This window comes from Taeniopygia guttata, chromosome 24 (genome assembly GCF_048771995.1).
Source record: "Taeniopygia guttata chromosome 24, bTaeGut7.mat, whole genome shotgun sequence".
In the NCBI taxonomy this organism is placed as follows: domain Eukaryota; kingdom Metazoa; phylum Chordata; class Aves; order Passeriformes; family Estrildidae; genus Taeniopygia; species Taeniopygia guttata.
Window position 1 is genome coordinate 7,414,129 of NC_133049.1, and position 21,972 is coordinate 7,436,100.

At 48.4% G+C, this 21,972-nt stretch overlaps 2 protein-coding genes across 5 annotated transcripts in view; both read left to right on the plus strand.

Annotated features, from left to right (window-relative positions):
* The first annotated feature begins 39 nt into the window (after nt 1-39).
* On the plus strand, nt 40-1,317 carry ATP5MG (ATP synthase membrane subunit g). Its single transcript, NM_001245250.1, has 3 exons — nt 40-182; nt 461-621; nt 1,144-1,317. The coding sequence occupies exons 1-3, from the start codon at nt 119-121 to the stop codon at nt 1,240-1,242; spliced, it is 324 nt and encodes a 107-aa protein (NP_001232179.1). The 5' UTR covers nt 40-118; the 3' UTR covers nt 1,243-1,317.
* Nucleotides 1,318-3,957: 2,640 nt separating this feature from the next.
* The window catches only part of KMT2A (lysine methyltransferase 2A), a 40,345-nt gene continuing 22,330 nt past the window's right edge, over nt 3,958-21,972 (plus strand). For 3 of the 4 annotated variants that reach the window (XM_030290728.4, XM_030290729.4, XM_030290730.4), the window contains exons 1-10: nt 3,976-4,324; nt 10,864-10,933; nt 11,982-14,647; nt 15,911-16,088; nt 16,449-16,683; nt 17,747-17,811; nt 18,331-18,702; nt 19,308-19,381; nt 19,989-20,117; nt 20,976-21,089. In XM_030290728.4, the coding sequence (XP_030146588.4) occupies nt 3,986-4,324; nt 10,864-10,933; nt 11,982-14,647; nt 15,911-16,088; nt 16,449-16,683; nt 17,747-17,811; nt 18,331-18,702; nt 19,308-19,381; nt 19,989-20,117; nt 20,976-21,089 (4,242 nt within the window). In that variant the 5' untranslated portion in view covers nt 3,976-3,985. Of the gene's footprint in view, nt 4,325-10,863; nt 10,934-11,981; nt 14,648-15,910; nt 16,089-16,448; nt 16,684-17,746; nt 17,812-18,330; nt 18,703-19,307; nt 19,382-19,988; nt 20,118-20,975; nt 21,090-21,972 lie in introns of all 4 variants that reach the window. The other variant, XM_072918200.1, reaches the window with a different exon arrangement.

A 21,972-nucleotide genomic window follows, 5' to 3' on the forward strand; every position in this document is an offset into this window, starting at 1 on the left:
GGTCTCGAACCCGCGGCCCCGGCCGGCCCCGCCCCGCGCACGTGGCCTGGGGTCCTCGGCGCGGGCTGGCCGCGGCGGAGCCGGGCGCGGCGGCGGCGGTGACATTGAGCGCGCAGCCATGGCCAAGGCGGCGCAGGGGCTGGTGCAGCGGCTGGTGCAGCGCGGGCCCGAGCTGTTCGGCGGTGAGGGAGGGCCGGGCAGCGCTGGGAACGGGCTGGGCTGAGGGCAGGGCAGCGACGGCGGGCCGGGGCCGCGCAGGGGCTGGTGCAGCGCGGGCCCGAGCTGTTCGGCGGTGAGGGAGGCGCTGGGCAGCGCTGGGAACGGGCTGGGCTCAGGGCAGGGCACAGGAGGGGATGGGGAGCAGGGCTCCGGGCAGTGCCCTGGGCCCGGGCAGGCCCGGCGGGCTCCCGCCGCTGGGCAAGCACCGGGCAAACACCGTCCGCTCCGGTCCCCTCCGCAGCCGCCGTGACCTACTCGAAGCCGCGCCTGGCCACCTTCTGGTACTACGCCAAGGTGGAGCTGGCCCCGCCGAGCCCCGCCGAGATTCCGCGGGCCATCGACAGCATGAAGGGCCTGGTCAGGGCGTTCCAGAGCGGCCGCCTGGCGCAGCTCACCGTCAAGGTACCGGCGGGGCGGGACGCGACAGCACCGGGGACCGCTCCAGCGAGCTTCCCGGCCACCAGCAATGCTCTGCTCCTGCCTCGGGAAGTGTGGGAGGTGTTCTCGTGGAATTCAGGGGCCCAGACTTTAAAGTGTTTCGTTTTATTGGCTTTGCTTTAATTCTTCCCTGCCTGGGCCAGGCTGTGATTGTTCCCCTCTGCTCCCAGGGAAGGGAGAATCCATAGGTGGCTGAATGAGCCCAGCCTTCTGGATCAGCTGTGTCATCCGCTGGCCTTGAAATTAGTGTATTTCCCATGTGTGGGCTAAAAAATTATCCTTAAAAGACCTGCAAAAAGCCACAATCAACAGCTGACAGTGTACTTAATGTTGTAGAACGTTTCTGTGATGGGACACGTTGAGGGGTAGCCAAACACAGCAAGCACCCTGCTCTTTTTCTGGGTTTTTCTGGAGGGCATGGATGTGGGAGTGAGGGAGGAGCTGTTGCGGGAGTGTGGGATCTAACCAATGGCTTTTTCCTTTCAGGACGCGCTGAGGAATGGCCTGGTGGCCACGGAGGTGCTGATGTGGTTTTACATTGGGGAGATCATCGGCAAGGGCGGCCTCATTGGGTACAACGTGTGAACACTCACCTCAGCAGTGCCACGGTGCTGGGTCTGTAATGGGGTCTGCAACAATAAAACTAGGAGTCTATATCGAGCTGTTGTCATCCTTATCTGGTACTCTGACAGGTGCCAGCCTGTCCTGGCAGCAATGCTGGCAGGGATGGCTCCTCAAGAGGGGTCTAAGATCCAGGCCCAAGGGTGCCAGAGCTGCTTTAGTGACATCACTTTTGGTCACCAGAGCTGTGTTTGCTCTGGGACACTCACTGTGTCCTGATGGTGACCCCAGGGGAGGTCTGAGAGCCCCAAAATCAAACAGACTGCAAAGGGGAAACATTCCATTTGTTCCTGAATGCAGTTCCCATCAGCTAGTGGGACCCAAAAGCAAATTCCAGTACTTTTTACACTATCAAAAGCAATTTCCATGGTTTATTGCATAGGGAACATGGCTCTTTTGGTTTGGTGTGTATCTGGTGCAGTGGAAGCCTGTGTAAGCAGAGCTTTGCTGCATGTGTTACCTCAGCTCCCACCGGCCAAAGGTTGAGCTGTCTAGGGTTCTACCACCTTGCTCAGTGTCAGCCAGCTCTTGCAGGATTTTGTACAAAACCTGGTGAGTGCCCTGTGCTCTGACAAGTTCAGAAAATAATTTGTCGGAGTTCTCTGAAGATAGCAGCCTGTTTTTACTGTCTTACAAGATGGTTTTAGTCAGTATTGCTCCATGTTGATACTGTTGTGGTCCTGCTGCTCCTTTGCTCCTCTGGGTGTTGTGCTGTGCACGCCAGTGACCCTCCAGGCTCCAGCCCTCAGTGACCCCAATGTTCCTGGGGTGACTGTGCCAGTAGCATGTCACTTGCTCTCCCTGCAGCAGAACTGACCTTCTCAGCAGGTCATCCCTCCAGGAGGCCTGGTGTGCTTTGACAGAGAGTGCAGGTGAGCTCACACACTCCAGGGGTGGTCAGCAGTAGGTTGCTCGTGGTATGGATGGGAACCTTTTCTTCTTTCTTGTTAAAAAGAAGGCTTCCTGTCCCAGCAGCTCTGGCTCACAGCTGGTCACAAGTCGCTTCCATGCCACAGATGGGAAAACTGAGGCTCAGTGAGCTCCCTGGCTTCTGTGGGGGAGTCTGCAAGAGGAACAGTGACTGGACCTGTGCTTCCAGCCTCCTGCCCAGCCTGTGTTCCGTGCTTGCTTCTCCCACCGGCCTGGCCAGGACACCGTGCCTGCCTCGCACAGCCCTCCTGGTGCTGCGGAGAGTTTTGTGACAGCTCAACCCCAGCAAACCTGACCACGGCTGCAGCCAAATGGTCTGGCTGAGCAGGGGTGAATGATGGCTCCCAAAACTGCCCCTCCCCACAAGCTTTTTGCTCCTGCCATCACAAACCCTTCACCCAGCAAGGGGAAGGGGCCAGGCCCTGTTGTGAGATTCTGTAGGATATATTCCTCAAGGAGAGGGAGATCACATATGGGATGTAATGGGTGAGCTTGACTGGAAGGAGGATTCTGAACGTAAGAGAACCTCACTGAGAGCAAGGCTGCCTGATTTGGCTCTGGGACCTGCCTCTCCTCTCTGACTTGTTCTTGTCTGTGCGTGCCCCTCTCAAAGCAGGTTCTAGAGGGCATTCAGGGGGCTGCAGCTCACACTAGCACTGGCCTGGCAAAAGCTTCAGTGGGTGGATGGGATTAAGCTTCACTAGTAAAGCATGGGAGAGCTCAATAATGCTCCTGTTCCTAGAGAGGGAGAAACCATCTAATTTTAGTTCTCCTCCCGGGAAATCCTTGGGAGATGTCCCCCCAGCCCCGCTCCCACAGCAGAGCCCCCGGCAGAAGCAGCGTCTGTGACCCAAAAGGGCTCCAGCAGCTTTTTGGTCCTCTCCAACACCAGAACAGCGTCTGCCTGCCCCACCAGCCCCCTGCCCTGCCCTCAGCTGATGAACTTCGGAAGAAAATGGCTATTTCACGTCCCCAGGCGAAGGGATTTACATCCTATCCGTGTGCAGTGTGTTCTCACAGAGTACGGTGGGCACTTGTTGGATGTTAACCCTGCTCTCGCCGCGCCGAGCACGACGGGGTTGCCAGCCCGGTGGTGTCGCCGCCGCCTCCCTCCCGGCGGCGGCACCGGCAGGGCGCGGGGCCGCAGGCAGGGCACGGCCCGGGCCGGAGGCGTAGGGCGAAGCCGCGGGTGCTCGGTACCGCAGCTCGGGCCGCGTCCCCCCGCGGGGAGCGGCTCGTCCCGGGCCGAGCAGCGCAGAGTCTCGGGGGGAACGCGGGCTCCGCCGTGCCGGGCCCGGGGCCGCGCCCCGCGCCCCGCATACGGCCCGGCGCTATGCAGGGGTCGGCAGCACCGCCTATGCCGTATGCGCGGTCCGGGGCGCGGGGCTCCCGCTCCCTCTCGGCATCGCCGTCGGGGTTATGAGGGTTGCTTGCAGCCCGCTTATACGCCAGGCAGGTTCCGGGGCTAAATCGCGAGGAGCCCTGCACCTGTACAACAATGCGAGTTATGAGGGGCCGCGGCGACGCGATGCTGCACTATCCAGGACGGGGGACTGCACTGGGGCTTGGGCCCGGGGTCCTGCATATCACCCAGCGTTATGCCGGGCTGGCACTGATCGAGCGTGGTTTATTCATGTGGCGGGGCGGCGGGATGGCGGAGCCCCACAACCTGCATGGCAGCCGTTGTTATGCAGCGCCTCCACGGGCCGGCGAAGCGCTATGCAGGGCGCGGGGTGCGGCCCGGCCCCGCTCTCTGGCTCGTCGCCTCTCAGTAAAGATGGCGCACAGCGGTCGGTGGCGCTTCCCCGCCCGGCCCGGCAGCGGCGGCTGGGGCCGCCGGGGCCCGGGGGGGTCCCGCCTACGGGTGCCGGCCGTGCATAGCCTGCGGCCCGCCGAACCTGCGGCGGCGCCGGCGACGGCGGGCGAGGGCGAGCGCGGCGGCCCGTGCTCCAGCGGGGCGGCGGGAAGCGGCGGAGGCGGGGCAGCGCCGGGCCCCGGCGGCCCCGCGGCCGCGGCCGGTCCCGGCTTCGACGCGGCGCTCCAGGTCTCGGCCACCATCGGCATCAACCTGCGGCGGTTCCGCGCGGCCTGCGGCACCGAGGCGGGCAGCGGAGAGGTGAGAGGGGCGGCGGGGCGGGGGCGGGGGGGCGCGGCGGGCGGGCGGGTCCCGAGCGCAGCATCCCCGCGCCCCGGCGGCGGCGGCCCGAGCACAGCCGGGCGCACCCAGCCGGCCCCGGCCGCACAGCCCGCCCGCCGCCGGACACACCTCCCGCGCCCGCGCCCCGCACAAAGGGCGCGCCCGCCGGGGGGGCCGGGGGGGGCGGCGGGACCCGGTGGGCGCGACTCGGAGCCGGTCCCCGGTGCCGGGCCCTCCCCGCGCACGCGACTTGCCGCCGGTGCGTCCTCCTTGCCGCCGCCTCCATTATCCGTCTCCCGCCGCTCCCGCGCCCGCGGCGGGGCGGGATGCGGTGCGCACGCCCCGCCGCCGGCAGCGAGGTAGGATGGACGGGGCCGGCACCTCCCGGTGCGCCCCGGTGCCGAGGATGCTCGGCGGGGTGATGCGTCCTTCCCCAGGCGCGGGGGCTCGAGGGGGCCGGGCTGCCGGCCCCTCCTGCGGGCCCGGCGGTGGGTGTCGCGCACCGGCCCTCCCCCTTCTCCTCCTCCTCCTCTTCCTCCCTTTCGCCGCTGTGGATGCCCCAGGCGGAGCTTGGGGCGGCGGGCCCGATGCGAGAGGCCGTTTGCCGGTACTAAGAGCGCTGGCTCTCCTTTTTTTCTTTTTTTTTTTTTTTTTTAAATTTTTTTGAGTTGCTCTTCTCCCTCCCTTCAGTTTTTTTTTAAGCCTTTCTAAGGCAGCCGGAGTGGGAGTGCGACAACAACCCACCTATTGACAGAGCAGGGAGGACATGATGGGGGTGTGTTACTACGAGCTGCAGCGTTCCTTTCCCCCAGTTGTTTTGCATCGCTCCTTAGCGGCATCCTTGCGCCGGCAAGAGAATTCCCTGAGTCTTTTGTACCAGAAGGGCTTTATTATCGATTTTTGAACGGCCAGCTCTGTCTCCTCTTCTCCAAGCAGGTTGTCAGCTGTAGGGTAGGTGAATGTATCTTTGTATTTTGTCTGTATAAAGACCAGTTGGTTTCCTTTCCCATCACTGGCCGTACCAGAGTTCATTAAAACACACATGAAAATACAGTTTTCTTGTGTCTTTCTGGTTTTGGCATTTTCTGTTGGGCGCCATAAAGTGGAGCTCTTTGCTCATGGCTGAGCTGAAGGAGTTCCTTGCCTGTAGAGTGGCTGCAGGAACTGGGTTGTGTTTGCAGGAACAGAGCTGAAAGTGGGGACACTCCTACCCTCACCTGTGCAGACTCTGGGGTGTGAGTCGCACTGCTCTCAGTAACACCATCATCTCAGGGGGTGTACTTTGGGGTAGTTCTCTTTTTTGTTGTTTGCAGTAGACATGGCTTGATGGAATTCATGGAGTCCTCTGGGAAGCAGTTCTAGTTCAGGGAAAGAAATGACTTGAGATCTGGCTAACCAAGCTGACCACAAAGTTAATAACCCAGGAGGTTTTTCATATTGGGGGAGGCAAGTTGCTTTGTTTCTTTTCCTTTTCCTTATTTTTTTTTTTCTAAGATGATATTGGGTTGTGGTTTATTTAATTCCAGTTGTCTTCAAGTATATTTTTGCATCTCAAAAAAGCCCTAAAACATCTTTGTGATATTTTTTTGAGTTTAGCCTTAAGGGTATTTTTGCTTTAAAGTAAAATAGCTTGAATGCATTGTAGGTGTGGCAGCTGATTAACACAGGGTCTCCTGGATTTTAAGAATTTTACTTATTACATCACTTTTCCACTTAGCTGCTAATAGCTTTTCTCTAATAACATTGTATATAGTAGAAAGTAGTGATAAACACTGATATGTGGCTTGGTGTTTGTCGGTTCAGTTTTGCCTGACCCCCCATGAGCCAGGCAGGGGCAGACCCCAGGTGTTTCCCCTCACTCTGGATTTGCAGCATGCTGGTAGTCTTGGGCATACTCGGAGAGATCCTCACAAACATTCAGATTGAGTTAACTAACCCAGCTGGCTCCTCTCCTTTGGTGATGCTCAAGAAACAAAACATTTTTGCATCAAAGGACAGTTCTCCTGGCTGGTGACTTGTGCACTCATCATAGTGCTAGTGAAGATTAGAGTCACCAGAGGCTGCTTTTTTCTGTCTTGCAGTACAAGTTCTCTGTGAGGTGGGGTGAGGGTGTGAAAAGAGCTCTGGCACATGTAGGAAGCCAGCACATGGGTGCTGCCTGTGGTCTCTCCAGAGGAGAGGGCAGCTGTATGCAGTGCAAGAACGGTGCAGTTTCTGGTACCCATGTGGTAGCTGCCACCTCTGGAGGAGGTGTTCTTCTTAGAAGGGGGCTTCCAGAAGACCCCTTCACATTGGGGCTCCCCATCTCCTCTGGGTAACTGCCTGGTCCTCATGCTGTCCATTTCCACAATGTTGAGGGTCCTTCCTGAGCCAAGCCAGTTACAGTATTCAACCAAGTTGCCATTATTCCTCATCAGGAATAAACTCTGAGCAGTTGTTTGGAGGTCAGGAGCCAGTGGCAATCAGAGGAAGAAGCTGTGTTACCTTTTTATTTACAGCTTCTGCTCTGTATGCTTACTTTTTTTTACTTCATTCTTGTCTGCACTTGTGTAGGTACCTGTTGAAATTGGGTATTACCGCCAAGTTAGATGCAGGAGTAATGTCGTCCAGAACAAGTATTAGACGCAGTCTTTCCCTTGTCTCCTTGACAGTTTCATAGTACATAGCAAACTGCACTTCTCATTTAAAAGATACCTGAATTCTGGGGTGTCAGGGCATTCTCCTCATACTCGGGTCATTTTGTACAAAACCTTGTCTTCTGCTGCAGCTCAGTGTTGCACTGAGTTATCTCGAAACCAGCTCACATTAAAGGAGCCACATTCTGATTCTCAATTTTAACACAAGAATTGCTGGGGGACTTTTTGCACAGTGAAGCTGTTTACTACCACAAAAGACTTTTTTTTGCATCCATATAGCAACTGTGGGGCTTTTCTCTCATCATCTGCAAGCTTCATCTTTCTAGGCAGTGGCTTGACTGACCCTCTTCCTTGGAAGTGGTATTATTGAAAGCTTGTTCTGACCAGAATGAGAGTGTTTCAGGTGTTCTAATAAGCATTTCTCTGTATTCAGATTGGAAAGCATAAATGAGAATTTCTCATCCAGGTTGGAACAGGACTCTGGCAAAACAGTTCTGTATTCTCAGTAACACCCTTGTGATAGACCCACCCTGAGCCTCAGCCCCATAAAGAGAAATATATTCTTTCTAATTCTAAAATAAAGTGGACTCTGGAAGCTGCAGCCCTAAGCACCATTGTATTGCCATGGGTGATGCCTGAGGGTACCGCTGCAGAGGTTCTCATGTGGAGGTGACCAGGCCAAGAGCTGTTCTGTGCTATCAAGACGTTCTCTGTAGGTCGATGCTGCTCTGAGGTGAAGCCCCAGCAAAGTCTGTGCATCACTCCTGGTCAAAGCTTTAGCTGAATCAAACAGTGGAAGCATGAATGTCCCCTCCTCTGAGTTGGTGCCTAAGATCACCCCAAGTGCTCAGCTGTTTATTGTTGAAGTTGCATCTCAAGTAATGGCTTGGGAAGCATCTTCCTGAGCTCCCAGTGGAATCTGCTCTGCTCCCAACACCCGGTGTTTGTCTCAAGGTTGCTACCTGCCAGCCTCCAAGGGTGTTTACTCTGCTGAAAGCAGAAGAGTCTGGTAGATGTTGTGCTGCAGTCACTAAGCAGGCATCTGAATGAGCTTCTAAAAATAGCTTATCCCTTTCCAAGAAAGTGAGGTGCTGTCTAACTTGGGCCAAACCCAGGATGGGGAATGGGAAGGAGAGCATTGGTCAGGTGACTCTATTGTAAAAGAAACTTTTTCAGGTGATGATTGGAGTGGCTGAATTGCTGGTTTAGAGGCCCATGCAGCTTCACAGATCCACAGTGGTGTGGTTTGTACTGTTATTCCTCAGACAGAGATCAGAACATCAGTTAGTGCCTGCAGGATAGTTTCTCCCTTGCAGGTGGATTTTCCTGTGAGATCTTTAACTGGAAATTATTTGAAAAGTAATATCGTTCAAGAGTGTTGTGATAAGCATTTGCTTGCAACATCTCTGTTCTTTAGTAGCTGGGTTACTTAGAAAAGCCCTTCTTTAGCTACACACAACTCTGAAGTTGAACCCAGTTGGGGTACTGTAATGTTTGAATGGGAAATGTATGTGCTGCCCACACAGAGATCTTCCCATGCCTGCTTGGTTAGTCTTCATGTCTGACACAAGGCAAGCCTTCCCTCATCCTTTAATTTATAATCCTGAGTGGCCTTTTTTGCATTGCAGTATTCTTTTTCAGGTAAATGAGGGCATGTTCAAAATCTTCATGGTTTTTAATCACTCTCCATCTGTCATGACATTTCTGGAAAACTGGAGGGAGGCTGTTCCTGCCTATTTTGCCTCAAAGCTACATTTTGGCATGTGATGGCCAACTGAATGGTTTAGCCTGGCAAATGCTGAGTGATACTTAGTGGCTTTCTTCATCTTCTCTGACAGGTCATAGGGTTGCCTTCTCATGATAGAGACCATTCTGAGGTCACCAATACATTCAGGAATGTCACCAAACACACAAGCACAAGTAGCATATTGGTCAAACTACTTGTGGTTGTAAATGAAGCAAAAGTGATTGTTTTGTGGAAGGAGCCTTTTTGCTGTAGATGCTTCTGGTGACTGGTTGGTAAGAAATGGAAAAAATGATCATTCCCAGGCTATTGGCCAAAGCCAGTATTAATGTTGGAAACATTACATTTTATTTAACCGGTATTAATGTTGCAAACAGTACTTTATCTTCCATTGTAAAAGTAAGATAACAGATATCAGTTTGAGAATAATAAAGTTGTGATTGTGGATTGAGAGGTGATTGTCAAAAATATGGCAAGTACTGATTTAGTAGCCAGAGATAAAATAATAATGACTTTAGGACCCAGAATAACAAAATGAAGAAAACATCTGTAATAGCCACAGGAACTTGGAGGCCAGTGTAAGTCAGGAAATCGCTCAGGGTGAGCAGCTGATCCCTCAGCATTTCTAAACCTGACTGTTCTTAGGTATTTGTTATTTCTCTGTGCCTTCTCTGGGTTTCAGCCCACATCTGTCTCCACTGACAGCTTCTCCCTCTGTCGGGGCTGGGGACCCGTTCCCTGGTTCCCTGCCCACACCCACGAAGGCAGTGTGTTTACATCCTGCTGTAGCCCACGTGCTCTGGAGTGGCAGGCAGGTGTGTCTGCTCTGCCCCTGCATCTGCAGTGCTGCGAGTGGGCAGCTGGGCAGTCCTGCAGCTGCTCTTGCTCAGTTGCAGTGCTGCAGGACTGAAGTTCGGAAGCAGTAGCTTCTCCCTTTCTGGAAATGGCCTTCAGGGGTTCTGTGTGATGCAAGTTGTCTCAGGCAGAAGCAGTGTCTTCTGGCATCATTGTATTTCTTTTATGCTGCTTTATCATAGCTTTTTCTGGTGTTCTTGTCATCTCTGCTGCAAGTGCGAAGAGCAGATAGGCAGCAGGGATGTGAGGAGGGGCAGGGCCACCCCCTGCTCCAGCAGAAAATTTTGAGAAGTGCTTTGGTCTAAAGCCTTGCTCCGTTTCATCTATTGGACTGTGGTGTCACTAGCTGAGATGCTCTTCCTGATCTTCCCTGTAAGCAGATGAAGTAGGAATTCCATGTAAAAAGGATGAGGCAGAACACAAAGAAATGGTGTTACTTCTTTGTGCAGCTCACCTTATTCTTTCAGAGTCTTGTCCCTTTTCACTTGCAGGATACTGTTCTTGCAGTGCCTGCCCTTCTTAAAGTTTAGCAGCCACATTGCACAGTGCTTTGATAGGATAAACAACAAGTGGCATCTCTGTTTCCAAAGTTCATAGTAAAATTAAGACTGGCCAACTAAATACTTGAGGTGAAAATGGATTAGGAAAGGTGGAATGACATATAAACAAAAATACGTTCAAAAGATGCCACACATTTGAGTGGCAGATGAACTGGATTGACACCTACAGGCTCCTGCTACACCTGCCTCACTGTGGACAGCAAGCCTTTAACCTCATTGCCTCTTTCAGAGGAAAGAGCTTCACAGCAAAAATCAGGTTTTCATCTCTCCTTAAGACCAAGTCTGAAGGGAATTATAAAGAGAGGATTTATGTAAGTTTGCAGGAAGTTGGGCTACATTTGTACTAGAATCATATATGCAGAAACACTTCGTTTGCTGGAGTGTTTTTTTAGGGTGGTTTGAATAATAGCTTACAAGAGGAAAGCTTTGTTGTTTGATATGAGCAGCAGATTTTAAGCATTAAGGGTTTGTTTCTGTATATATTTGTAGTTTGTTTTCCTGTAACTCTTTTTGATTGTTCCGTAGTTGTACACTGTAGTTGCTGTGTATGTGTATATAAAAGTTGTATTTCCTTTTTAGCAATTCTTTGTTAGAAGAACAAATGCCAGTATCTTTTTTGGGGAGGGAAAATCCTCTAGAATCCTTTTGTGCTTCATTCACAGTGGAGTTCATTTCAGCATTAATAACCATGTCCTCAAACTTCCATCTGCTTTCTCATTGCAGGATGAACAGTTTTTAGGTTTTGGTTCAGATGAAGAAGTCAAAGTACGAAGTCCCACCAGGTCCCCCACAGGTAAGTTGAAGGTGCAGGATTGGGTGTTGACTTTTGTGATTGCTGTTTTCTTTTGTGATGATTTTGCTATGCCTCTCCTGTTTGTTCCATCAAATCTCATCCACCATAAAAGCTACAGCAGTCTTTAGCAGTCTTCAGTGCAGTTAGCTTTGGATTTTCTATGTCTGATCTGTAAAGGAGCAGGGAAAGTTTGAGTAAAATAGTTATACTGATAAAAAATTATTTGAAACCTCATGTCAGTGTTCTGGAGAGGCAGCTATTTAAAGAGTAAGGGTCTGAAACTGGTTTGACTATTTTAATATCTTTCAGTACACTCATTACTGCCTGTGTTGTCAGTAAATGCTCTCACCAAAGCACTCTGCTCTTCCACCATAATCATCTGCTCAGCTTGGCTTCAGCAGCAAACTGTGGTGGAGCGCCTTGCTAGTGCAAGGGAAGGTCCAGAACTGAAATAGCTGCACTTGGTGAGAGTGCAGTGAAATGCATTGGTCAAGGTGGGTGATCAAGTCTTGTGCTTGATGGCTCCAAGTCAGTGCTGAGTATTAACTGTGTTTCAAAGCTAAAAAGAGTTTTTAGTAAATTGTCTTGTATCAGCCTTGTGTAGGTTCTTCTTGCTCTCTTGACCTCTCCCTTAACAGTGCAGAAGGAAGGATTTCTTTTTCTTTTAACTGGCTGTGAGCTGCTTAAAAAAATATGTAAAAATTCATGTCTTTAAAAGGTAGCATATGCCCTTGAGAATTATTGCTCCCTCCCAGCATGAGGCTGGTGCTGGGTTTGTGCAATTGCATATATAATTGTTGGGAAAAGACTAGCTTGCATTTTTAAACAAGTTATCTGCATGGTATTTTATGTTGGAAGAGACATTTGTTGGGAAGGTATTCTCTACGTGTAGTGCTAAAACTATTTTTATTTGTTGATTATCTGAAATTTTTTGCAATGCATGGGCAGCATGAATGATACTGAGTAAATACTTGTGTGACCTGGGTAATGCTCACCCCACACTTGGAGAAATTTAATATGTTCCCTGCGTTCTCTGTTTCCCTCTCAGTTAAATCTAGTCCACGGAAACCTCGCGGGAGGCCCCGGAGCAGTTCTGACCGAAGTTCAGCTGTACTGTCAGACTCTTCATCAGTGTGTTCCCCTTCAAGCAAGTCTGAAACCACATCCATGGAGAAAGTAAAGAAGAAGGAGTCAAAGAGTGGGGAAAAAAGACGAGGAAGACCTCCAGCACTTACAAGTGTGAAGTTCAAATTGTCACAGGAGAAGGACACATCGGACATTCAGAAGGGTAGCAAAGAAGAAAAAGAGAGTCTGAAAAAAATCAAGAGATCACCATCCACTACATTTCAGCAAGCAACTAAAATCAAGAAATTAAGAACTAGTAAGCTTTCCCCACTGAAATCTAAATTTAAGCCTGGGGCAAAACTTCAGATTGGGAGGAAGAGCGTTCAGATTGTGCGCAGGAGAGGCAGGCCACCGTCCTCTGAACGTTTAAAGACTTCCTCAACTTTAGTCATAAACTCACAGCTGGAGAAGCCCCAGAGGATTCGCAAAGAAAAGGATGGCACACCGCCTCTCACGAAGGAAGAGAAGGCTGCTGTCAGACAGAGTCCACGCAGGATTAAGCCTGTTAGGATTATACCTTCCACCAAAAGGACGGATGCTGCAATTGCTAAGCAACTCTTACAGAGGGCTAAAAAGGGAGCACAAAAAAAGATTGAGAAGGAGGCAGCCAAACTGCAGGGCAGGAAGGGGAGAACCCAGCTCAAAAATATTCGGCAGTTCATCATGCCAGTTGTGAGTGCAATCTCATCACGGATTATCAAAACACCCAAACGGTTTATTGAGGATGAAGACTATGATCCTCCTATTAAAATATCCAGACTAGAATCCACACCAAACAGCAGGTTCAGCACTACATCCTGTGGCTCCAGTGAAAAGTCCAGCGCCGCTTCTCAACATTCATCTCAGATGTCTTCAGATTCCTCACGGTCCAGCAGCCCCAGCGTGGATACATCTACAGACTCCCAGGCTTCTGAGGAGATGCAGATGCTTTCTGAGGAGCGAAGCAATACTCCAGAAGTTCACACTCCCCTGCCTGTTTCTCAATCCCCTGAAAACGATAACAGTGATAGGAGAAATAGAAGGTTTTCGATAACAGAAAGAAGTTTTGGCCAGAGGACTGCAAAAAAGCTGTCAGCCTTACCAAGCATGCCTCAGCAGCAGTCCTCCTCCTCTCCTCCTCCCCCTTTGCTCACTCCCCCCCCACCATTGCAGCCTGCTTCAAGCATCTCAGACCATACCCCTTGGCTTATGCCTCCAACCATACCGTTAGCCTCACCCTTTCTTCCTGCTTCTGCTGCACCGATGCAAGAGAAACGAAAGTCAATTCTGCGAGAGCCAACATTTAGGTGGACCTCCCTGAAACATTCCAGGTCAGAGCCACAGTACTTCTCATCAGCAAAATATGCCAAAGAGGGTCTAATTCGCAAACCAATATTTGATAACTTCAGACCCCCGCCGCTAACACCAGAGGATGTTGGCTTTGCATCTGGCTTCTCAACACCAGGTGCGACAGCTCCCACACGCCTCTTTTCACTTCACTCTGGAGCCAGGTTTGATATGCACAAGAGAAGTCCTCTGCTGCGAGCGCCACGATTCACGCCAAGTGAGGCCCATTCCCGGATCTTCGAGTCTGTAACCTTGCCCTCGTCAGTCGGTCGCGCCACCACAGGGACCTCTGCCACAGGCACGTCCTCTCGGCGACGGAAGAGGAAAGCGTTCAGCCCCATCCGATCAGAACCCAGATCTCCTTCGCACTCCATGAGGACGAGGAGCGGAAGGCTTAGTACCTCTGACCTGACAACTCTCACCCCACAGTCTTCTGTCTCTTCCTCATTAACTAGTATTTCAGTTAGTTCTCTTGCCACTAGTGCCTTAAATTCAACTTTTACTTTTCCCTCCCATTCCCTATCGCAGGCTGGGGAATCAGCAGAAAGAAGCCAGAGACCAAGGAAGCAGACAAGTGCTCCAGCAGAGCCTTTCTCATCTGGTAGCCCAACTCCTCTCTTCCCCTGGTTCACATCAAGTCCCCAGACAGAGAGAGGCAAAAACAAGGACAGGGCAGTAGAAGAACTCTCCAAAGATAAAGATGCTGACAAAGGCCTGGAAAAGGACAAGACCAGAGAGAAAGACAGAGAGAGAGAAAAGGAGAACAAACGGGAGTCAAAGAAAGAGAAAAGGAGAAAAGGGTCAGAAATACAGAGTAGCACTGCTTTGTTTCCTGTAGGTAAAATGCCCAAAGAAAAAGTCAGCGAAGACGCTGCAGCAACATCATCTGCCAAAAAACCTGCCGGGCGGAAGAAGTCTACAGCAGTAGATACCACAGCAGATGTTTCCACTGCTGCTCTGGCAGATATGACAGCTGTCAAAACCAAAACATCCAAGAAAGGTAGAGGGGGGCTGGACAAATCAGACCTGGACCTCAGCCCCACTGTGCCATCTTCGGAGAAGGAAAAAGCTCTGCGTCTTTCTGCTCCTTCATCAAGCACTGTTAAACATTCTGCTTCCTCCATCAGTTCTATGTTGGCTCAAGCAGACAAACTGCCAATGACTGACAAGAGGGTAGCCAGTCTTCTGAAAAAGGCAAAAGCCCAGCTGTACAAGATTGAGAAGAGCAAGTCCCTCAAACAAACAGATCAGCCAAAAGCACAGGTACTTCTTCTTTCAAGTTGTTTTTTTTGCTAGAGCACATCTTTCTTTGAACTTGTCCTGAAAGTCACTAAGAGCTTTTGTATACTGAGCCTGGAGAATTAATGTGCCAAGTTAGGCAGCTGTTAGTGCAACAGATGGCAAACAACCCAAAAACAAGAAGCCCTGGGCAGAAGCTGAGGGGAAGAGGGAGCTGCTGTGTAGTCAGCTCAGAGGGGAGCTGCATGCATTTTGGAGACCAGTACAGCATAGCTGCTTATTGGGTTTCTCTGAGCAAAGCAATTATCTAGAGTAATACTCACTCTAAAAAGTGCAGTTCCAGCAAAATGCAGTGTCTGTCTTGGCCTCGAGGTTTCTTGGGGGCCCACATCGAGCATAAAGTTGGCTTCTGAAGCAAAGTTGTTTATTGATCTTTCTATTTTTAACTTTATGCAGTAATCTCTCACTTATAGGAGGGAGGAAGATCTATTGGAATTTTCTATCTGATTTGGGGAGCTGCTTCCTACCACTTTGCTCTTTTCCCTCTTCCCCACCCCAAAACCACCCTTTTCTGCAGTCCTCTTTACCTTCCAGAAAGGGAGGTGAGATATGTTTTCAGGGAACACTTTTTATTTAAACTTTTACTTTTTATAACAGCACTAGTGTTGAAAATCACCAGTACGTATTTCAAATTGAGAAGCCTCCAGCTGTTTGTTTCTGAAATGAAGATGCCCATGCACTTGTACGACTGGGCTGGTGTAGCAGAAGCCCAGATTCTCACAGTTGCGCATTTGGGATAGTTCATTCAGTGGGAGATATTCCAGAATCTTACCAAAACATGGAAAATTGCACTAAAATGCTCAATTTGTTTAGCATCTCAGTGAACCCAAGTCCCTCATCTGAAGCATCAGCAACTACAAAGCTCTCAAACAGCCTCATCTATTACTGGCTTCTGCTGGATCAGTCAGCACCAAGTGCTCTCCAATTCCAGTGGACTCTGATTTTTTTTAATGTCAGTGCCTTGATAATGTGGGTTCATGAGCAAGCTGGCTTTCCAGTAGTGGATGGAGACTTACCTTGTAATTCCAGTTGAGTCAAAACTCTTGTTCTCTTGCATTTATTCTTTCTTGGATAACTGAGGCTTAGAAGGCCAAGTCTGTTTTTATCCTGATTCTTACAATCTGCAAGCTAGGATACAATTTGCTTAGAAGTCTCTATTGCATGTTTCTCATCTCATTGTGGTAACTTTCTTAGGAATACTGTCTGCTCTCATGTTTTGAAATCTAGGGGCAAGAGAGTGATTCATCAGAAACGTCAGTGCGAGGACCACGAATAAAACATGTTTGCAGGAGAGCAGCTGTTGCACTGGGCCGCAAGCGAGCAGTGTTTCCTGATGACATGCCCACTCTGAGTGCCTTACCATGGGAAGAGCGGGAGAAGATACTGTCTTCCATGGGGAATGATGGTGAGTTAGGATTTCTAGTTTTCATCTGTGGGTCCATACAAAGTCAGCTTCTGTTGACTGCTTTAAATGAGGGCTTCAAGTGATTAACAAGGGAAAGTATGTTAAAGAGCTCTGGGCTCTATTACAGTGCCACTCAAACAGGGTTAATCCTTTAAGCTGTTAGGAATTGTGTTAAATATGTGTGTTTTGCACCAAACCTGTGTTCTGCCAAGGGACGTGTGTGCATACACATGTGTATACACACAATCTCATGCATCTGTTTGGCTCTGCAGATGAACTTAGCCTTCATGGGCTAAATTATACTCTCCCGAATCATTATTTGACATCAGAAAATTCACATTAGGAATGTTCTTTTGGTAGATAAGTCATCGATAGCTGGCTCAGAAGAGGCTGAACCTGTTGCTCCACCTATCAAGCCCATTAAGCCGGTCACAAGAAACAAGGCACAGCAAGAGCCTCCGGTGAAGAAGGGCCGGCGCTCCAGGCGCTGCGGGCAGTGTTCAGGCTGCCAGGTTCCAGAGGACTGTGGGGTCTGCACTAACTGTCTTGACAAACCCAAGTTTGGTGGGCGCAATATAAAGAAGCAGTGCTGCAAGTAAGTGTGTCTGAGAAACTGTTGAGCTAATCCCTGCTCTGAGCGGGATAAGTGTACCCATGCTCTGGGCCAGGAGCAGCAGATTTGCCCTGTGTCATGGGCTTGGACTGAGCTTGATCTGGTCTGAAGCTTGATCAAAGCAAGGGGCTGTAAGCAGTTGGAGAGTCAAGACCACAATTCAAGGTGCAATAGCTGTGAATTCTTACTCTGGAGTTCACTTCCAGTTTATTCTGCCCAGTTTGATGGAAGTGCTCAGTTTGATGGAAGTGACAGAGTATTGGGGGTTGTTTGGTGTAATATCTATGGCTTTTGTTAGGCAGTACAGGATTTTGCAAGGAAGGCAATATGCACATAAATATTTATCTCTTATTCTCCTAGACTGTATTCATGAAGAGCTTTATTTTCAAGCTGGTATTTATTTAGCTTACACACACGCTTTGTATATCTATGGGTTAGGGTTAGGGTTGATCCTAAGCCTGGATCAAAGGTGTCTCTGAATATCATTAAGAAATACCACTCTTCCATGATTTCTTCTGTCATTTTTTATACGTATCACGTAGACTGAAGCTTTTTCTTTTTTAATTGCCGTGTTAAATTGGTTTTGCCAGAACTAGATAAACTGTCTGAAAGGGCACCAGCTAAAGTGGCACCAGTAGATTGTTGTGGTATAAGAGCTATTTATAAGCCTTGCTGTGAGAATTGCTGCGTGAGAACACTCTGCAGACTAGAAAGAGTCTTGCTCTCAGCAGCTTTGCCCAGGCTTTGGGTTGGGTTTCAGAGCCATGAGCCCTGCTACAGGAATGGAGGCAGAAACAAAGCCTGGCCCAGTCTACAGAAGACATTTTATGCCAAGAATAACATAAATAGGGAATAAAGTTGAATAAAGTTTGCAAAAGGTTTGGTCCCCTAATCCAGTCCCACGCCAAGAGTACTTGGCTTTGTCTGAACAAAAGTAGTGTATGTATTGATAATGTTATTTTCAGTTTTTGATGTTGAGTACTTACAGACTGTCCTCTTAATGTTCATCTTTGTTCTGATTTCATGACATGTTCTTTCTTTTTAGAATGAGGAAATGTCAGAATCTACAGTGGATGCCTTCAAAAGCTTATCTCCAGAAGCAAGCTAAAGGTAGGCTAAAAGACTTGCCTTGAGTATAGGACAAGACAGAAGTTTTTCTTTTCATAGGTTTTGCTCTCTCTCGTGGTGTTTTAGCTACACTGAGCTTATAAAGCTGGGAGCCAACCTGCCTGCACTGTTGATGGCAGGTGCAGGGGGCAGGAGAGATGTGAGTACTGACAGACATTGTACATGCCAGTGTCTTTCAGCACTGGACTCATGCTGAGTGGACTGGTATGTTTCCTTCCTTTTATTCCTTTTTCTTCCTCACAAAGTCTGCTCTCAGCTCTGAATCTGTGTTACTGCAGTAGAGTGTTGCTTATTGCTGTTGCAAAATAGGGGCCCGGGGTGTGAGAGAACATGGATTGAAGTACAAGCTAAATTTATTTTTTGAGTACAATTTTTTCTTTGGTATGACAGATGACAAAGTTCTGAATCAAAGTGTCTGTATCCTTGTTTTAAGAGAGCAGCAAATTATTTGAAGTCACACTATTTTGTTTGTGTTGCTTTATCTGTGCTTCTTTTTCTTAGCTGCAAAAAAGAAGGAGAAGAAATCCAAGACAAATGAGAAGAAAGAGAGCCATTCTGGAAAAAACCAATTGGACTCTGGACAAAAACAAGCTCCTCAGGCTGTTGTACCAAGAGAAGACAATTCTGGGAAGAAGAGCAGTGAGCCTGCCCGTAAGCCTGTGGAGGAAAAGCATGAGGATGGAAATTCCTCCGCTCCTGTGTCAGAGCCTAAACAGGTCCCTGCATGTGGTACCAGAAAGACTGGAAAGCAGATGTCCCAGCCAGTCCAGCTCCCTCCTCCTCAGCCACCAAGCTCAGGACCTTTGAAAAAAGAAGCACCTAAACTTAGCACTTCTGAGCCCAAGAAAAAGCAGACTCCCCAGCCAGAAATAGGTAAATGGGACTATTTATCCTCAATACGTTTGAGTCATGTTAAGTAACAATACTGCTAATAGCTGGTGCATTTTAAACCAAATGAATGCTATATGGTGTGTTGAAATCTCAGCAGATTATTTTGGAAATGTTGCATCCTTTTTATTGAGACACAGTGTATGTTAGGGCAGGGAGAAAGATGGCTATCCTGGTTGGGACTCTTGAGTTGTATAGTCGTGGCAGTCTTGAGGTGTATTTTCAGAATTGTTAAGTCTATCAACTTCCCATTCTGAATGTGAAACCAGGAGGATCTAATCTTTTACTACAGAAGTATAGTCCACTATTGTATGTAGTGCAGAGCAGTGTGAACAGTCACCAGCTAGGCAGCTCTGGGATTTCTGTGGCTTTGCAGCCACAATGCTCCAGATTATGTGCAATGCAAGCTTTTCTTCTAGTCTTGCCTCAAAGAAACTGCTCATAGCTGGGGAGGTGCAGCCACAGAAGAGGGTGGAAAAGTTCTAGTTTAAAACTCATCACACATTACCCAGCTGATTTTTTTCCCTTTTCTTCTCTACAGGTGGCTGTTAGTTACTTGAAATACTCATAATTTTTCCCCCCCTTCCTAGGCACAGAACAAAGCAAACAGAAAAAAATTGCTCCCCGTCCAACTTTCCCTGTGAAACAGAAACCAAAAGAAAAGGTGAATACTGTTTTTTATACAGTCAGTAAAATCTCAAGCACCTGAAACTTCTGTCTAGAAATTAGAACCATATTGCTTAAGCCTTTGCAGATTTTTTTATTTGGTTCTTGAGGATGTTAGGTTTTCCCTTGCGGCAGTATATGGATAGCAAAAACCGTAGCCTATGCCTAAGATTCAGTTCAGATGTTTCTTTGGTATCTAAGATTTGTGTATTGGAGGGTGGAGGCTAGCTTTTCTGTAAAAAATGCAACTACTTTTATCTCAGAAATAGCTCAATCATGTAAAAAAAGAATTGTCTTAAGTAAACCTGAGAAGTGAGTAGAGCCTTTTTATACCAAGAGTTGCCCCACTGCATCCACAACCAACCCATGCCTTGAAGAAAGAACAATGTGATGGTAAAGCACATGGAATTAGGACTGTACTTGCATATGGAATGCTCTTAGGGAATGGTTTGTAGAATGGTCACTTCCTTGCAGCTTTGTAATACTTGTTAATTTTGTGCTGGTTCTGGGGTTTGTCTGTAAATTATTTGTGGTATTGGATGTAACTGCTGATTAAGTTCTGATGTCCAGAGTTGGGATTAATGCAGGCTCCTTTGCTTGACCAGGAAAAGCCCCCTCCTCTAAGCAAGCCAGAGAGCAGCACACTGAACTTACTCAGCACTCTGACTAACGGCAGCAGTTCCAAGCAAAAGCCACCTACAGATGGAGTCCACAGAATCCGAGTGGATTTCAAGGTAGAGGACAAAATGTTTTAAGTATTTGAATGTCCACTGGCTTTCAGACACTGGAACTATAGTCCCCTGAAAGTGCTGGCAATAACTGCTGAGTTTGTGTGTCCGGTACGTTTCGAAGGGAACTGCCAAAATAGGAGCTTCATGACAAATCACTTGGTTGATTTTTAAAAGCTTGTTATGCCTTTTTTTTTTTCCTTATAATTAGAGTACTGGATGAAGAGACACTTAAAGCTTTAAAACCTTAACTGTCAATGTGTGAGGATGAGCAAGAATTTGAGGTTTATGAAGAATTATTCCATTAAGATGGAACTTTAAAACCTTACCACAACTTGAGCCAACAAGATTTGGGGAAAATGTTAGTAACTTGTAATTCACAACGTCTGGGGTATATCTGGGGTTTTAAAATGATAATTCATGTACATTTCTGAACAACAGTGTTGAAATAATAATAAAATATTTTTCTAATAATTTTTCAGTTCATCTATAAGTGTTGATACTGGAGATCATAGTGAGATCTCATAAGTGTTTTATACAAATATGGAGCTTTAATAAAGTATAATTCTTCTGAAATTTCACTTCTAGTAATACTTGTGCAATTGTGAAAAGCCTTGTCCTGTTCCTTAGGTTTGCTTTCCCTAGAAGGAAGGCTCTAGCATGCCACTGAGTGCTCTCGGCAGGAACAGCGCCGAGGTGTGACTCTCCCAGAATACACTGTAAAGTAGACTGAGGTAGATGTTGAAATTATTTCAGTTTGAGGCATCTTAATCACAGGCCCAGAACTGAACAGTGGCTTGAGCATTTTGTACTGATGTTATATTGCCTTGTTCTGCATGGTGATGTGTCCTTTTGTACTTTCAGGAGGACTGTGAAGTGGAGAATGTTTGGGAGATGGGTGGGTTAGGCATCGTCACCTCGGTACCTATTACTCCCAGGGTGGTGTGTTTTCTCTGTGCCAGCAGTGGACATGTGGAGGTAAAGCATTGTGTTCTGCTGTTGATGACTTAATTACAGCACTGTATTGTTACAAAAATAAATGAATAAAAATTATAATGACTTTAATCCAGAAGAAATTAAAATAATACCTGTAAATCTGTCCTTGCTAGAATTTGTCCCAGATACTAAAGTGCAAGGTATTTAAAATCAGTTTGGAAACCTCGGTGCTTTTTTTTGGAGTTGTATGAGTTGAGCATATTTGAAAGCACCCATATCTCTAAATTTGGGATCTCAGCATCTGATGTAAAGCAGATTTTGCTCTCTTTTAACATGAAATAAGAAAGACTGCCCAATGGTGCTAACAGATTTTAGTCAGCCTTGACTTTTCCAGGTGTGTCCATACCTGCCAAGAGCCGTAAACTGTTACAGCTCTGGAAACTGGAAAGGTTCTGGCACTGCCTAAAGAGCTGGATTGAGATGTGTTAAGTGCATTTCCTGGTTTAGATAGGTGCTTTCTCAGCATCTTCAGACCAACTGACATGGGTGCTATTGCTCTAGGAGGGTCTGGGTTCTGATGAGTGGACAGGGGAAAAGGGGGTTAAGTTCTAGATGTGGACATCAGTGCACTTGAGGTCCACAAAGGCCTTGTGGGGCATGGAGACATCCTGTTCTTAGTCAGGGGCCCCCAGGGGACAAATGATTCCCATGTCTCCTGTGAGCTTGCAGTTTCTGTGCTCTGAGGATGATTGTTTTTCTCCTATGACCACCCTTGTACAGGATACAGAGAAACTAGAAGAGCTTTGTATGGTGAAGTGGGCTGAACGGAGGGAGAGAGACTCTCTTTGCTCTGCATGTCCCCACTTCATGCACCAAGTGTGTCTTCTGGTGTAATTGGCTTGTAGTACAGAGAGGAAGTGAGGGG

Bases quoted from the DNA above. Each gene is read 5' to 3' on its own strand.
- ATP5MG (NM_001245250.1), top strand. From the start codon at position 119: ATGGCCAAGGCGGCGCAGGGGCTGGTGCAGCGGCTGGTGCAGCGCGGG. The intron at 183-460 runs GTGAGGGAGGGC...TCCCCTCCGCAG, and splicing joins CGGGCCCGAGCTGTTCGGCG to CCGCCGTGACCTACTCGAAG. The intron at 622-1,143 runs GTACCGGCGGGG...TTTTCCTTTCAG, and splicing joins TGGCGCAGCTCACCGTCAAG to GACGCGCTGAGGAATGGCCT.